The following is a 15,694-nucleotide window of genomic DNA, read 5'->3' as shown; positions in this document are numbered from 1 at the left end:
CACAATCACCTGCTAAGTATGTTTTTTTTTAGAGTTCCTGCCCTTTTCCTCACAGTTTCCAACGAAGCCCTCCCACATGGTTCTGTGTAACGAACCAGCTGGTGTGTCATGTTGGGGGAACTTCATGATGAAAACATCTTTTGAGACTCCAGCACATTTTGGATGCATCAGGGAGCTTTTTCCAATTACAACAGCATGTGAAGTTCTCTGTGATGGTTTTCATTACAAAAACTGTGGAGAACCATTTTTTGAAATCCTGCAGACAGGCCTCAGTGGCACCACATTACTAGTCTTCTGGTGATTAGGTTGACAGGCGACTCACGGAACATGGTGTTGAACTGCTGCGGGTTGAGGTTCCACTTCCCCCAGGGCGTCTTGTGGCCCTTGGACTGGGCGTAGTGGGCGTGATTGAACTCCGGTTCCGTCCCGAACGAGTCCAGCACCCGCAGCATGCACCTGAGACGTCAGAGACAGACAAATCAAATGAGACATGGACGATAAGCTGACATCATATATTTCTATTAAGTTTGATCTTTCAAAATCAATGAAACCAGGAAGCATGACATTAAATCATGTCTACAGAGACAGAGTAAGTGTTATTGTTATTGTATTATTTGCTAGAAGACAAACTGTGCACATCCAATGCACAATATTTGAATTAAAGCCACAAAACAGAGCTTTTCCCACAAAATTCTGCCAATAATCTACAGAGACGTCCAAGAAATAAGACTTCGGTTAATTAACTTTACAACAGTTTAAACCAAACTCGCCTGAGGAGATGGACAATTAACGGTTTGGGAAGTACTGTCACTTCAGCAGATGTAATAAAGCATAGACTCACAATGACCCCAGGTATGTGACTTAAAAATTTAAACAAGAAATAAAACAATGACGTTTTTAATATGAGCTTCTGAACATGACATTTTAATTTGCTTTACTGCAGCAGAGAATATGTAATTTTTTATTTATTTGCCCGACTGAGGTCTGGTAACTTTCCACAACATTTGGAAACCATTCATGGACGAATATTCTTTGATATTTTATATATTCATAGGATTGATAGCGTTTTTTTAATCCAACTAGAAAGAGATATTTTGAAAAGACTGGATTAAACAGACACTTCTGCATTGGCTCTCTACACTTGTATAGGTGGCTTTTATACTGTGCTTCTATTCTATCTTGTTACTGTGTAAAATATAATGATAATTGATGAGTTTTTCTCTGGACTTTAATAGGGACACAGGTTTTATTTAAATGTGCTGTAAAGTTGCGACGTGGGGAGTAGCAGGAAGTAAAATTCGAATTTATTTCCCCCCATTAACAATGTAGCATGACTCACAGCTGGATCACTTCTGCAGCTTGGATCTGCATGAAACTCTCCCGCTTAGACTGCCGCTATGAAATATTAACAACTGTGTAAGGAAATATCTGGTTCTTCCTATTTAAAAAAAAAAAAAAAGTCATGAGAACCGGCCTGTGTGCACAGAGATAGACTTTAACTACCAGAAACATCAAATCAGCAAGTTTGAAGTTCTGTTACGTGCACTGCTGGGTCAGCTTGGGGGGAAATCGGCGACAAAGCTCCGTCCTCACACGGAGAGATAAAGGCCGTCTGCACCTTGGAGGTGTGAGACTGTGAATGAACATCATGTCTGACTCAAAGGTCACAGCACAGGATTAATTAGAGCACAAGCGGGAGAGGGAGCGGTATCTGTGCTGAGAGCCGCTCACTCGTGACCTTTAAGTCCACGCTCTGCATTCACCAACTCGCTCATTGTTACTTCTGTTTTCTAGATGCTGCTGTGATTGCGTCTGGTCCGGTCCGGTCCCTGGCTATTTACAAGTTTCATTCGGGAAGACAAAGGGCCACAAATTACTAAATCTATCGCTCCCTCTCAAGCTATTAATCACAGGTTTTCTATTGATTTGTTTCTACTACAAACTTACTTATCTCCGTTTGGTAAACTGTGACAAAATCCTTAAAGGATGAGCCAGTTTTTTTTTTTCTTGTCGGTAAATCAAGTTAAGAGATTCCTTCTTCGGGTTGAGGTGACATACTCAACTTTAATCATTGGATAAGAGGAAGTCAGGTGTAAAAGTCATGGACGCCAAGCGTATAAGCTCTCGCACACAAACGCAGCTCAAAAAAATCCCCCTCTCTCGCTAAGTGATTGTATCCCCGCCCAGGCAGATGCTGTGCAGCTGGCTGTGTGAACTGGGAAAGGCCCTGGGAGAGATGAGAGCTGGGAAACATGTTCACCAGGAGGAAACTTTACACTGAAAGCAGCATAACAACAACATGCCCACATGCCAACTGCACTGCCAAAACAACCCTCATCTGCCCCCGACAGATATACCCTAAACAGAAGGGGGTGGAACGCTGCCACAGACGTAACATGATTTAAATATGGCGGCAGCGAGGCACGGCGACTTGGTGGCGGCGGCGGCGGAGGTTGCACTTCGTGACACTTGCTGCGATATTGCAGTTGGGTGGGAGATGATGTTTTCCAATAACTAATAAACAATTCAGACTGTAACTGACCAGCTTCTCTGCTGCCTCAGTCGCCTCCCGTGTGAAATCAGCAGGAAATAGAGCAGTCCCATACGGACCATTAGGTAACTGTGATATCAGATGGGAAGTTGTGTGTTGTATGGCTCTGCCTGAGGGTCCATCACATGTCTGCAGACCCCTGAGGCTTCACACAACACCTGGGTGATAAACAGACATATGGCCTCTTCTATAAAAGCATTATATCTGAATTACTACCCCAACATTAAGATTTGCTTATTAAAAAAATGATTGAAGCTGGGGGGGGGAATATCATCTCTGGCACTGTCATCAAACTAACAACGTCTGTTTTCATTTGCCGTTACTTTTGGACTTTGTTTTCCAGTTGACAGACTTTAGCCTGAACTAGAAAGGCTCTCGGAGCCAACGGGTTATTTTGGGATGTTAAAGGATCCATCTGTTTATCCAGATCCGGTGAGAAATTTATTAGGTCCTTGGGTTATGCCGCACCCCTCCACAACATTTTATGGAGATCGCTTCAGTAGTTTTTGCGTAATCCAATCCCATCAGTCTTTAATTGAAGACGCATTTCCCAAGTTGTTGTTTACATATTCCTGACAAAGCTATTTAAAAATACTGTCTTCTGTATGATTCACAACTCGCACAACCACCGAAAGAAGTTGTTGTCTTAACGGCACCGCAAATAAACTAACGCAGTACAAATCCCACACAGATACACACACACACACACACACACACAAGCTACATAACACAGGCTGTATGGTGTCAAAACAAAGTGACACATGGTTAAGAAGCAAAATGACGAAATCAAAAAATCACGAAGTTGATGACTAACTTTTCATTTGTCCGCTTTCATTTCTGCATTATTGTTTTCAAGGCCAAACACTGAACCCAGTAGATATATGCTGACATGTTTTCTGCAGCAGGGCTTACACAGATGGAAGTGCATTGTCTGATAAGTTATTGGATGAAGAAAGGATTAAATGAAATAGAACAATCAGGGCAACGCTGGCTCTACTTTCCACCCACAACACAATGGTTTAAAACAATGCCATTCCTCCTCAGTGGTGCAAGACAGACAGCAAGAAGAATGGGCCAATAGCAAAACACATTAATCACACAAAGGCCTGGCAGACTAACTCTTTCCCCCGAACACTAAAAATAAATGATTACAAATGGAACGATAATGACACTTTTATCGTTTGAAAGAATTTGGGGTTTGATATGCAAAGAAATCCGGCACGCTCTGTCCGTACGGTATCACCCTGCCTTGAGGATTGAGATTCACAATAGGAACGGCAGGTCACAAAGGCAAGAGAGAGCCGAGTAGAAGCACACTGGGTTACATTTAGTGACAGGAGAAGAAAGAAATCTTCTCTCACAAGGCTCCTAGACAGCATGTAGTGAATTAAGTGCTCCAGCATAAGTGTCCTTTAATGGCAGGAGGAGAAATAATTCAGAAATAGCATCTGGACCTCACATTACGCTGGAGGCTGAATCAATTTCCTCAGGACACAAAGGCAGCGGATGCACTTTGAGGTGTTGTGTCGCAGACAAACAAAACCTGGTGACAAGCAGGAGGAACCAGTGGGGCCATTAGTGCCCCCTCAGACTTTCCTGTCAGTCGGAGCCGATGAGAGCTTTTCTCAAAACAAACAAGGAAGGCCTCATTCGCAGTCCTCAGCGGAGCAATCGGGGGCGAGAATAGACGAGGAATCGCTCCTTCAGCCTTTTGGGAAATGGTATCAGGAGAAAATAGAGTCATTGTCTGACCGAGTGCCAGACGAGCGTCAACCTGATGCCCTTTGCCCGCGTGAGAGAGGCTCAGTTGGCAGCCGAAGCACAAGGTTAAACAAGTGTACGAAATCGCTGGATTCACTGAGCGGCTGACGTAATGACATGAAGGGAAACGAGAGAAAGACAGTTACAGCACGAGGTGATAAACCATTGACGGACCAAACCCTGCTGAGCCGTAGCCAACAGCGGAACCTGGTGTGAAACTGCACAGGGATTTGAATGAGACTGTGCAGGCTCAGCAAAACCTGCCTGAATAAATGAAATTCATAAAAAGAAAAATGCACATTGTGTTGATTCAGCAGGTTTTTGCAACTGTCAACCAGCAAGTGGTTTTATCCTTTAGATAAATAATGTCCTTCGCAGAATTTACAAAACCCAAACTGGTTTGTGCTCGATTAGAATGAAATCCTCGTCATGGCTCAGAAAACCACCATTTTCCCAACCAGCCTCACAAAAACACGAATCCCTCGCGTGCAACAACCCAAACTAAGAATAAGAAGATAGTGTGTTCATCATACATTGAGAAAATAACTTTTGATGGACCGACTTACTGGTAGTGGACCCAGGAAGGTCCCAGTGTCTTCTTGAACTGGGTCAGTCCCACGATGTCGATGTAGATGAGCTCGACCACCTTGTCGCCCTGTGTCGGGCAACTGGACTTGTTCCCCATAACCTTCCGCATGATCCTGGGGATAAGATTAAAAGCAACTTTAAAGAGTTTGTCGGGGGAAACACAAACTTAAAGCACGTCGTGGCCCTCAGTGCGTGTGGTACTGACTCTTTGAGCTCGGCCAGGGAGGCTGAGATGCGAACGTCGTGGCCCAGCAGGTACAGCGTGGTGATGAGGTCACTCCACTGGACCAGTTCTCCCAGTGGGCCGCCGCTGAAGGCGTTCTCTGCGATCTTGAAGCCGGACTCTTTAGTCAGGAGGCCCAGGTGAACCAAGATCTGAAAGAGATGGGGGAAATATTTAGGATTTTAGTTTTAATGACGCCACAACAACACCAGTCCTTCTGTGAATTACTCGGACCAAATGGTGGACAAAGCATTCAAAGACACCGCACTGGTTTTGTGTTCGAACAGATATAAATCTTTTTCCTGTTTGGTGACGGTCAGCGGTTTCATGCACGTGCAGGTTTTCCCTGCAGGTTTTCTCTGCACATGCTGAGACAAACACATGCAACCGAACCGGAATCTGAACAACACACACGCACACAATAACAGACACATGCAGGAGGGTTTTTCAGTAGCTGCAGGGAACACAGTGTTCCACAGCAGGAGCAGGATGTAAAACCTGGGCTTTGTTTGAAGTGACCAGCGCATTTCTCATTGTTGACAGCCAGCCCCAGTCCCAGAGCAAACTAGTCAAGGATTAATATGTGAGGATTAATATCCAAAAGAGATTAGCGGCTGCAATAAAGTACTGGCTTGGAAAGTATCCGGAGGGAAACACTCGTTGATTAATTATAGATTTTTTTGTGGATTCAAATGAGAGCCAACGAAGGACAGGTAATATTCCACATCTATACAGATAGATAGATGAGGGGGTGTTCGTTTTTTTTTGCTTTGCTAAAGGGGCAAGCTGCTTCGAATCAGCACCGTGGTATCACAGGAATGTGACGTGAATTATTCACAAGACCAGTGGAAAGTGTGGAGTACATTATTCAGAGCTGGGAGCTGTTACCAGCTTGGGACACAATGGAATATCCATGTCAGGCCTCCCCCGCCACCATCTCCACCCTGAGCCAAAGTGAGCCTGTCTACAAGTGTGAATGACTGTGTGTGTGTGTGTGTGTGTGTGTGTGTGTGTGTGTGTGTGTGTGTGTGTGGAGAGGTGTGTCTGGTGCATGTGCAGTGTTTTTAAGAGGGAGATCGTTTTTTAGAAAGTTCCTGGGTAACATTCATCTTACTTTTAGGAAGATATCTAAAGACATTTCATCTTAACAACTTAATAAACTCAGTTGTGATTTTTCATTCCGATCAAGCTTTGGAAACAAAATCTATATTTACTCTTCAAACTGTTTTTTCTGTGTGTCGTTTGCTGCTTAATGTAGTAATCTGTCACATTTTTATTTGGTATTCTGTCATCGACCGATATATTACTTAAACCAAAAACTCACAAAAGCTTTTCATCCATTATTTTGAACAATGTGCCTAATAGTTCTTTTCCTGAATAAAATGTTCTGGCGTAGTGGAAGTGACACATCATTTTTCTAGTGGCTGGAACAATAGTTTGTTTGCAATCAGTAGAAACAGCTGTACAGCTAATAAGGACATGAACAGTGAAACAAAGGGACAAAGAACTTGCAGCAATAAATTCATCTCGGACACATTTCACATGATTTCTCTATCAGCGCACGTGATGCCCACCTTCTTCCTCCGACGCTTGGCCAGGTTCTGCTTGGAGGCCAGCGAGCGGATGGCGGCGACCCACGGATCGGCCATGCGCTTGATCCTCAGCATCATCCAGCGGAACTCCTCCCGTTGTGACATCACCCGGTAAAGCTCCTCGAAACTGGTGCGGAACTCGGCCTGCGCACACACAGAGAAACACCAAAGGTTAAAAAAAACGAAAACATTACTTTCCCTTGCTAAAGACGCAGTAACGATACGTTCTGCTTGTTAACCCGTTGCCTGTTGTGTTATCTTCAATCTCAACCTCCATCCCAAGGCGATCTTTAAAATTTTAATCCACTGTCATTTAAAATTGCAATATTGACTTCTGCAGTCTTCCAAATTGCCAGCGGGGCTTGGCAATTTCTTAGAGCGAGACCATTCGATTAGATCTCGGGTAACGCAGCTAAGAGCCTCTGCTCGAAATCAAACAGTGCATATTTAAGAATGAAAGCTTTATCCAATCTGACAAAATCTTATATTTAACCACCTGAGATTGGCAGGTGGGTTAAAAGAGATGGAGACAAGAAAGCAGGGCTACAGATGAATGAGAGGACGGATGATTTTTGAACCTTGCACCATCTGTCACCTTCTGTGTGGCCTATTTGTCCGAGAAGGTTTGTGACGTTTGAGTTAAAGTGGCTCTGCTGAGGTGATAATAACCGTCATAAACTGTCTCCCCTGAGAGCAAGACATCAGAGGAAGCTCGGTATAAATGTGGAGAGTAAAAAAATCTGCTGAATCCAGGGAGGCACAGACCTGTATTTATGGTGAGAGGATGTGGAAATAGCCTGATTATTCAGCGGGGAGAGGAGAGGAGAAAATAAAGATTTTTTTAGGCGGCTTTAGGACATATTTGGGCCCAGTTCATCTAAATGTTTAATAAGTGAGATGTGAAAAGAAAAACAAGTCACGCTGTGCACAACATCTTGTACTAATTCCTTCCTGTCTCCTCAGAGCGTGCGTTTAACTGGAACTGCGAGTACCGTGGTACAGAATGAGGAAATGAAACCGAGGCTACTTCTGGCCAAGTTCATAGAAAATGTCATAACACGCTCATAACATGACCTCATCTGAAAGCTGTTTTTATTTCTTCATTTCAGATTGAAAGGTAATTGATTCAAGGATTCACCGAGCAGAGAGCGGTGAGAGGGAAAGATGGAGCGAGCGCGGAGAAGGAGCGCCGCCATTACCGACTCCGAAGGTGTCTGAAACCAAGCTGTTGCGGAGCATTCGCATCCCTCATCGCGACAGGAAATCACTTCTGCAGACCGAACCTATTAAAATCCGGGGGCCGGAATTAAAATCTCCAAAGCCTGTCAAATGGCATCACGCCGCCACCACGCAGGGCTCTGTGCTGCCGATGCATCCAGAGGGAGGGAGGGGGTGAGGAGCGATTAATATTGATCCACCCTTTCCTAGAGGGAAGCGCGCGTGTGTGTTTTTTCGAGGAGCGCTGATACTGTGGACTGTGCACGAGCCTGTCAGCCTCGGAGAAGCCCTTTAAGTGGGATTTGAGAGAGCATTGGCAGGGATTGAAGATCATTATTCCAGATTTGTCCCAAGGTCCCGTCACTCCGGCTTTTTGTCTGCGGGATCTGCTCGACTGTTTCGAGGCACGTTGACACTGCCGATCGGCCTGTTTGCTCACTTGCACCCTTCTTCTTTTTTAAAAGCACAACCAGACAGTGGTTAAAGGAACTCTAAAACTATACTCTTAAACTCGTACGAAGGCTATAAGGCTTTCATAGTGAAATGTTCCTCTGTGCTGTCTCCACAGTGCACACGATGATGCAGAGGGACTTTATATAAAACACATGAAAGGGTTACTCTGGACAAACGGCAGGAACGGGAAGTAGTTACAGACGGTAATTGTTTTGGTGATGACACAACATGTGGGTGATTCATAGTATTGTGAAAGGGCCACTAGCTGTCTTGGTACAAGCAGCGTCTCGTGATGAGAGCTCTTAAGAAAGGCTTTTCGTTTCTCACCTGTCCCCTTCTGTCGATTTCTTCATTCAGGATCTTCGTCCTCCAGGGCAGACGGGGACACCAGTTCTCCACCTGTTAAACAAACCGAAACGCAATGTTTGACCACCGATTAAACACGAGAGCACACAGCAGGACAGTCATGGGTCATTTGATACTACTATGAACTTGTCTGCCGTCCAGCGAGGTCGGACAACGTCTGTTCAAACGTAGTATTCCCAAGAGTTCAGACACTTGTAATTGTCCTACGAAGCCAGATTTTGTATTTACTAAGACTGCATAAGTAAATGAGCACAGCAGCTAAATGAGACCTGCTGTTGGGCTGTTTTCAAAATGTTGCACATGTCTATAAAGACATTTATTGGAAACTAGAGTGTTTTTAATTGGAATATTGGCTATGAATAAAACGTGTGGGGAAACAATAAAAACTGATTAAACTTCTAACTTCTAAGCAATATTCTGTGGTTTTGTTACTGTCAATAAAACACCAAAACCACCGTGTATCCGTCCGTGCCTCAACCCGATTGGTTCCTTCTGAATATGTAAACCTTTTGGCTCACAAATAAATTTGTTTAATTCCCTGAAGCAGCTGGGCATTGTCGTTTCCCAGCCAAGTACTCCTGCATCGAGACCCTGAATAATACATATTCGGTGCTGGAGCGAGTGTTTCCAGCAGCAGGATGATGTATGTGTGATTAATTCGACTTCAGTGTGCACAAATACTGCAAGAAGAAACCCCATATGTGAGGGAATTTTAGTTATGAAGCCCAAACGATAAATCAGAAGATTGAACGAGTTCTGAAAAATGAAAATAAATCAATCCTGTAACTTAGAACTACAAATACTTCTGGCTGTTTCAATTTTATCTTTCTGGGTTGGACATTTTGCAATTTATTAAAAAGTCAGGAGGAATTTATAACAATGAGAGATTTAAAAAAGATAAAGAGGGGCAATACAGCACAATCTTTTAATATTGGAATTTGCTGCAAAATTCTTTAGCGTGTGTCCTTGAGGGGTTTTCATTGTTGGACAGTTTCCTTTCACAAATTAACAGCTAAAAGTTGGCCACGAATTCCACATACGTAATAACTGCGAAATCTAGCACCCCCATAAAAAGAGAGGAAAAACAGATATCGCTGAATGGACTGTGGCACCAATTTCAACATATTAACTTCAGCTTTCCCTTCCTCTTTTTGACCACAGAGCAGGTTATGGAGAAGTGTGTCTGTCTATCTCAGCAAGTAATAGTTAAAACAGTTCTGTCGAGGTGTCCGGAGACAAGCTAGGTGTGTGTATTCTCCTGCCCAATCCACAACACACACACACACACACACACATGCACACGCACACGCAGCGCTACTTGAGCCTTGACCTTCCACTGTTGACATCCATCATGATATGTTGCCCTCCCTGGTTCGCCCCTCTGCAAGGTTAACGCGGTGGTCTACACGTATGAATTATACATGGCGAGTGCTTGAGCTCGAGTGTCTGTGTTCTTAAGAGACGAGCCAGCGATGGATTCAAAGACCCATCACGGCTGTTTCTCTATGGAAATGCATGCATGTCGCCATGGCAACTGTGTGATCACATGAACAGGGGCGGATGCTGAGACGCGCAGAGGTAGATGCAGCTGTTCTGAATTTGAACTGTTAGTTATGGCAAAGTAAATCTGTTTGTTTCCTGCATGCACGGAACAGGAAGAAGAGGTTTTTCTCCTCCTAATGGATTTAGCTGTTGTCCGTTTTATTTTTATATCCACTCGGAGCAGGCCGTGCTTTCTCTGCTCCTTCTTTACTTGACTGTAATGCTTTCAGCTCGTATACAATATTCATACCAGGCCACTGATCTTTCCACAGTTGAAATCTTATTTTCTGGTTTTCTTCCATTAGCAAACATCTCTAAAAAAAAACGACAAGGACGAGCTTGCCACCGAAAAATGAAACACTCGATGAAACAACTTGTAAAGATATACATTTGTGCTGTGGAAGAGAGACTGTATATCAAACTGAATCGTAATCGTGGCTATGATCTACAAAGGATCGTTGGAGTGATAAACAGTTGCCTCGTATTGGAAGCAGAGCTGAGGATGTGAGCGTTTAAAGAGTGTGAAACAGCCTTGAAAGCCGAACGTTTTGTATTCACAAGGTGACGGGGATACGATCCATTACCAGATTGAATTTTAGCTGCATTTCAGGGATGAATAGAAGCCATTAAAAAAAGAAGATGAAAAGCAAACATTAAAACCCGTTCCCCCTCCCAATTTGATAAATTTCTAAATCAGACTTTAATTGGAATTAAGGACGTGAATAATTTCATCATTAGACGTGAATATCTGGCCGTGGCGTGACACGGGAGAAATCGTGCAAAATCGAGCGTCTCAAAGTGTCCCCACAAGCTTCTATATGTAAATGCTCATCAATAATGTACGAAGTGGCTGCTTTCTCCTGTTTCCCGAGGATGTGTGGAGACAGAGTCGTCTCCGGGTCCGGCCTCGTCGGCTTAAATGTCATCTCTTCAAGAAGTAGCTCACACCAGCCCCTCATCTCCCTCACCCACCCACCCAATCATCTCCTCTTTCTCCCTCACCGTCGTCTCCTACCAGCTCTAATTTGCTCTCATGAAAAATGAAATCCCCTCTTTCCTCTTGCTCTTATTTTTAGCACTTCCGTCTTTACGCCGTCGTTCTCAGGTTACAGGAACATTGTCAGGGCCACTGTGTGAAACATCAGTTTTTCTGCGGAGGGTGGACTAATTGCATCTTTTGTACCGAATAATAGCGGGTGAATGAGTAAAATGTTTAAATGCAAGAGTTCCCATTACAGTTTCACCTACATGGTTTTTAAGGTTTTCTGAGGTTGTAAACGTTTGTGTACATTTGTCTCGAACAGCTGTTGTTTTAATGTAGTCATTTCTTTTCTTAGATCACTTGTGGTTGTGGTTGTTGCTGCTGCGTGTTGTGTTGTGCTGAGCTGGTCATGCGTTTCCCTATGAACTGTTTATTCATTGCATCTGCCGCGCACTAGGTATGATTTGCCAAATTTCCACAAGTTGACAAACCATGTTGCACCAAGAGCGGTTGTGGTCCAAACCTGTGGTGCTCACATTGATCCTTTTTGTGGTTCATGTCAAAACTACCTGTTGTCTGCACCTCTGCATTGAACTAGCTCACAGTGAGTGAGGTTCCAGCCCCCTGTGGTTTTATACTCGCACATAAAATGCCTGTTAAAATATTGCCAAACAACATCCACCTGCTGCTGGTGGAAAAGCACATCTGTGTCACAGAGGTTCTGTTTGACTGAACAAGTTAGGATTGGTTGCATGTGAAAGTATTAATAGACTAATGAGACCATCTGTGCGATCTTCTAATAGTTGTGTTATAATTAGTTCTATTTTAACTCATCTTGTTGCACCATCTTTTTTTTATTTATTTTTTTTAAATGACCTGACTGGAGAACTGGTGCAGGTGTTTATCTTAAAGCCCAACTCATGATACTTAAAGGGAAATTAACTGAGCATTCATTTGCATTTTCTTTTGCTGATTTCATGGGAATCTCATTTTGCACAATATATAATATTCAATTTTGCACAAGTAGACCAATTGTGCACAGTAAAACATGTTTAATACACAGTGTTGTATTGTAGTCCTGGATTTTTGTGGGAGTATTAGCAGTAGTTTAGTCACAATGAACACGCAGGACTCACCTCACTGAGGTAGATGAAGTAGGAGCAGGTGGATCCATCCACGCCGTAGTTGGAGTAGCAGGAGTCTGAGTGCCACATCTCCTTCATCCACTGAGGAAGAGGAGGAAAAGGCAAGATTAAAGTCCGATACCTGCATACTTACTCACCCAAGCTTTAATATCAGGGGAAGTGCGTGAGCCCACAGTGTTTCGGTGTTGTGGAAATAAGAGACTATTGAGACCAAGTGAGGTTGTTCTGCGGCAGCTCTCTTGTGCATGTGAGGAAATAAATCAATGTAGACGTGGCCTTCTTGACGAAGATGGAAAAACATCCATAGAAATATGAGTTAATACAGGTGAAAACCATTGTAGAGGTTTGACCTTGAAAGAGAAAATACCCCTCTCTCTTCTGATTTGATCCCCGGCTGCCACGTGTCTGTGCCCTGACTGACATTCCAGTATACATGCAAAGAGAAAAGGCTATCAGCTAAGATGCAGAGTGACAGGTATCTGACTGGAGTACATCATGCATGCTGACTGACAGTAACCAAAGGGAGCGGCGCACGGGGAAATGTAATAATTGACTATTCCAAGCTGTTCATCGAGAGGGGACTTGGCAGACGGGCTTGGAGGAGACTCAGTTGGATGGGGAAGGCATGAAGATTGTAGTGTTTCTGTTGGAATGACAACACAAGAGCTCTATAACCTGAAAATGGATTTGTCAGATGTTGCAAAGTGAGCGGTGATGGGGAAACTGCTGCGGAAAACTAGTTCAGTGATTTGACTGTGGGATTGTGCAAGCAAAAACAGGTGCTGTGTGTGTGTGTGTGTGTTTGTGTGTGTTGCATCGCGGGGCACCCAGCTGGAAATGCTGACAGTATCGGTGCAGGACTGGAACTGGCTGAGCAGATGGTGTGTATGATATGGTCGTATCAGCTCCAGGGAGACACACAAACACACACACACACACACACCGAAGATCTGAGACATTGGATGAAGGTGTGTGTACATCTGTGTGTGTTGTTTGTGAGTGTGCACCTGTGACTCCGTTGGCTCACTAAGGCCACATTGTCCCTAAAACCCATGTTACATTCGGTCTTGCAGCCCAGACATGCACATCAGGGCTGTATGGAGGTAAATGAGGGTTTGTTATATTATTCTAACTTAGAAATTAAAAGATATTCCGTAGCGTTTGTTGTCTAAATTAGTTCTGTAGAGAAACTTGCACATGAGCACTGGCTGAGCAACGTGCTTTTCCTGCCAGTGTGGCTATGACTACAATTACTAGAACACTGTCCGCAGTAGTGTAATATTCATCATGATTGCTAACTTGAAGGGTTATAAAGTAGACTGGTCATAAAATCAGTCGTAAAAAGGTGCCACTTTTACCCACAGGCGACATGGGAGAGTGACAATAAATCCATAATGGTAAAGTCACAACAGAGAAAGGTCCTGGGCTCCTCTTTTCATTGTTTACCTGTCGGACCTGAAGTCATTACCTATAACTAATTCCTAACTGTAGCATCTCTACAGTAAGATGACACAGTGTAAACAGGTGCGTTCAGAATCTGTCTTTTCTGGTTTGATCAACATCCAACTGAAGCATAGTTTACAAATCAAATAGTCCACACCGCTGCCTTTAAAACCACTGCGTATCATATCAACACATTATATAGGTTAACTGAACGGAGGCTTCGCTGCTGTGGTGTTAACGTTGTTAAATACTGATGGTGATTTGTTTTTACATTTCCCAGCAGATCATTTGTCAGTCAAACACTGCGGCTGTGAACTGAACATATGATGCCATTGTTTTCTTTCTGAGTTGTCATCCTCCCGGCCAAGTTCCTCTTTTATTTACTTTTTCTAACAACCTCCTCACAGTCATAAACAAAGTGTGAGAGACAGAGACACTGAGATGGAGAGGCTGTCTTTGTGTGCGAGAGGGTTTGTGTGTGTGACTCACCTTGACCTTGCCCTCGCAGTGAGGGAAACCATCCAAGGGCGGCAGCTCACACTTCTCCTGGGCTCCATTTAGGAGGTCTGAAGGAAGGAGAGAAGGGAGGGGGGGAGGGGGGGGGGGGGGGGGGAAATCAATAAGGTCAGCTCCAAAAAGTCTTCCACTGTCTGTAGCTTTAACACAACATATTATTCTCACACTGGAGAACGACGCAGGTGTAAACTTTAACATTTCAGGAATAAGTACTTCTGTCCTGCGGCTCACGATGCCCCCCCCCCCCCCCCCCCCCCCTCGGGGGTCTGAGGAGTTTTAATAGGGAGGAAAAGCAGGTCACAGAAATAATTGCCGTCCCCGAGCCAAGATCAACAAGCCGGCATTCTTAGGTTGTTTTTGTGAAGCAAAAGTGATAACATTTCTTTGATGACTCAACATTTTCTTCCTCTGGGTCTGATTTAAGAGCAAGAGCTGCCTAATGTTTCCTCCAGAGAAATAACAAGGACACATACAAGCAGATACACAACGAGATACTGAAGGCTCTACGGCATGCGACACCATACATGCTACATCTATGTTTTAGCCACGCCCACCGCTTTTGGCATTCATGGCCCCCAGAGGATAGAACCTAATAGCTCTGCTGATCCTCTGATGATTTTTTAAGTCCCGCCATGAGGTTGACATTTGGGGCTTTGAGTGGACTTGCTAACTATTGGAGTTGATATTTTAGCGCCGTAATCAGGTTAAAACCTTAACAGACACTTTCCTGCTGCTGTGAACGCGTCTGACCCGAACAATCTCCTGCTGGAGGCTTCATTTGTCAACGGCAAACTCCAGAAAATGTCTTGAGCCAACTTGTGAGGCATTCATGTCTCAAGTCTTGTTAAGTTTGTGGTAGAATCTAAGAGCTTCAGGTCGGCTGCACCATCTCGCTGAGCCTTTGGACTGACAGATGAACACTGCCCATTACTCTGAGGTTAGGGATGACTGTCAGTCAGGAGGAAAACCTTTGTCTTAGTGATCTGCGACGGAAACCACAAAGAGCTTGAGAGCTGAGTCCACAGTGATGCAAACACGGATCGAGGCGCATTTATGAAATCATGTAACTGCAGCCGAGGAGGGAGTCACTCTGATATCTTATCCACGCGGCTTTCGATATCCCAGGAAAACAATATCACTGTAGGATTAACATTCAGGGCTTGCGCGCCCGGCTTCCGCTCCATATAATCACCTTTCTGATACCCCGTTCAGAAACGTTAACGTCATCACCACTGACCTTTATATCTTGAATATAAATAATGCATCGCAGTAGACTGCAGCGAATAGATAAAAGCTTTGATGCAAGTGGCGGAC

At 44.0% G+C, this 15,694-nt stretch overlaps 1 protein-coding gene across 1 annotated transcript in view; it reads right to left on the bottom strand.

The window, feature by feature from the left end:
* Positions 1 to 15,694, bottom strand: part of mgat5 (alpha-1,6-mannosylglycoprotein 6-beta-N-acetylglucosaminyltransferase) — a 68,490-nt gene that overhangs the window by 23,218 nt on the left and 29,578 nt on the right. The window contains exons 4-10 of the mRNA XM_034608379.1: positions 14,354 to 14,430; positions 12,413 to 12,502; positions 8,714 to 8,785; positions 6,698 to 6,859; positions 5,106 to 5,275; positions 4,879 to 5,013; positions 323 to 456 (exon numbers count right to left, since the gene is read on the bottom strand). Coding sequence (XP_034464270.1) covers positions 323 to 456; positions 4,879 to 5,013; positions 5,106 to 5,275; positions 6,698 to 6,859; positions 8,714 to 8,785; positions 12,413 to 12,502; positions 14,354 to 14,430 — 840 coding nt within the window. The remainder of the gene's footprint in view (positions 1 to 322; positions 457 to 4,878; positions 5,014 to 5,105; positions 5,276 to 6,697; positions 6,860 to 8,713; positions 8,786 to 12,412; positions 12,503 to 14,353; positions 14,431 to 15,694) is intronic.

Source organism: Hippoglossus hippoglossus, chromosome 2 (assembly GCF_009819705.1).
Source record: "Hippoglossus hippoglossus isolate fHipHip1 chromosome 2, fHipHip1.pri, whole genome shotgun sequence".
In the NCBI taxonomy this organism is placed as follows: domain Eukaryota; kingdom Metazoa; phylum Chordata; class Actinopteri; order Pleuronectiformes; family Pleuronectidae; genus Hippoglossus; species Hippoglossus hippoglossus.
Note: the sequence above shows the minus strand (reverse complement) of the source record. Positions and strands in the feature narration are given on the sequence as shown.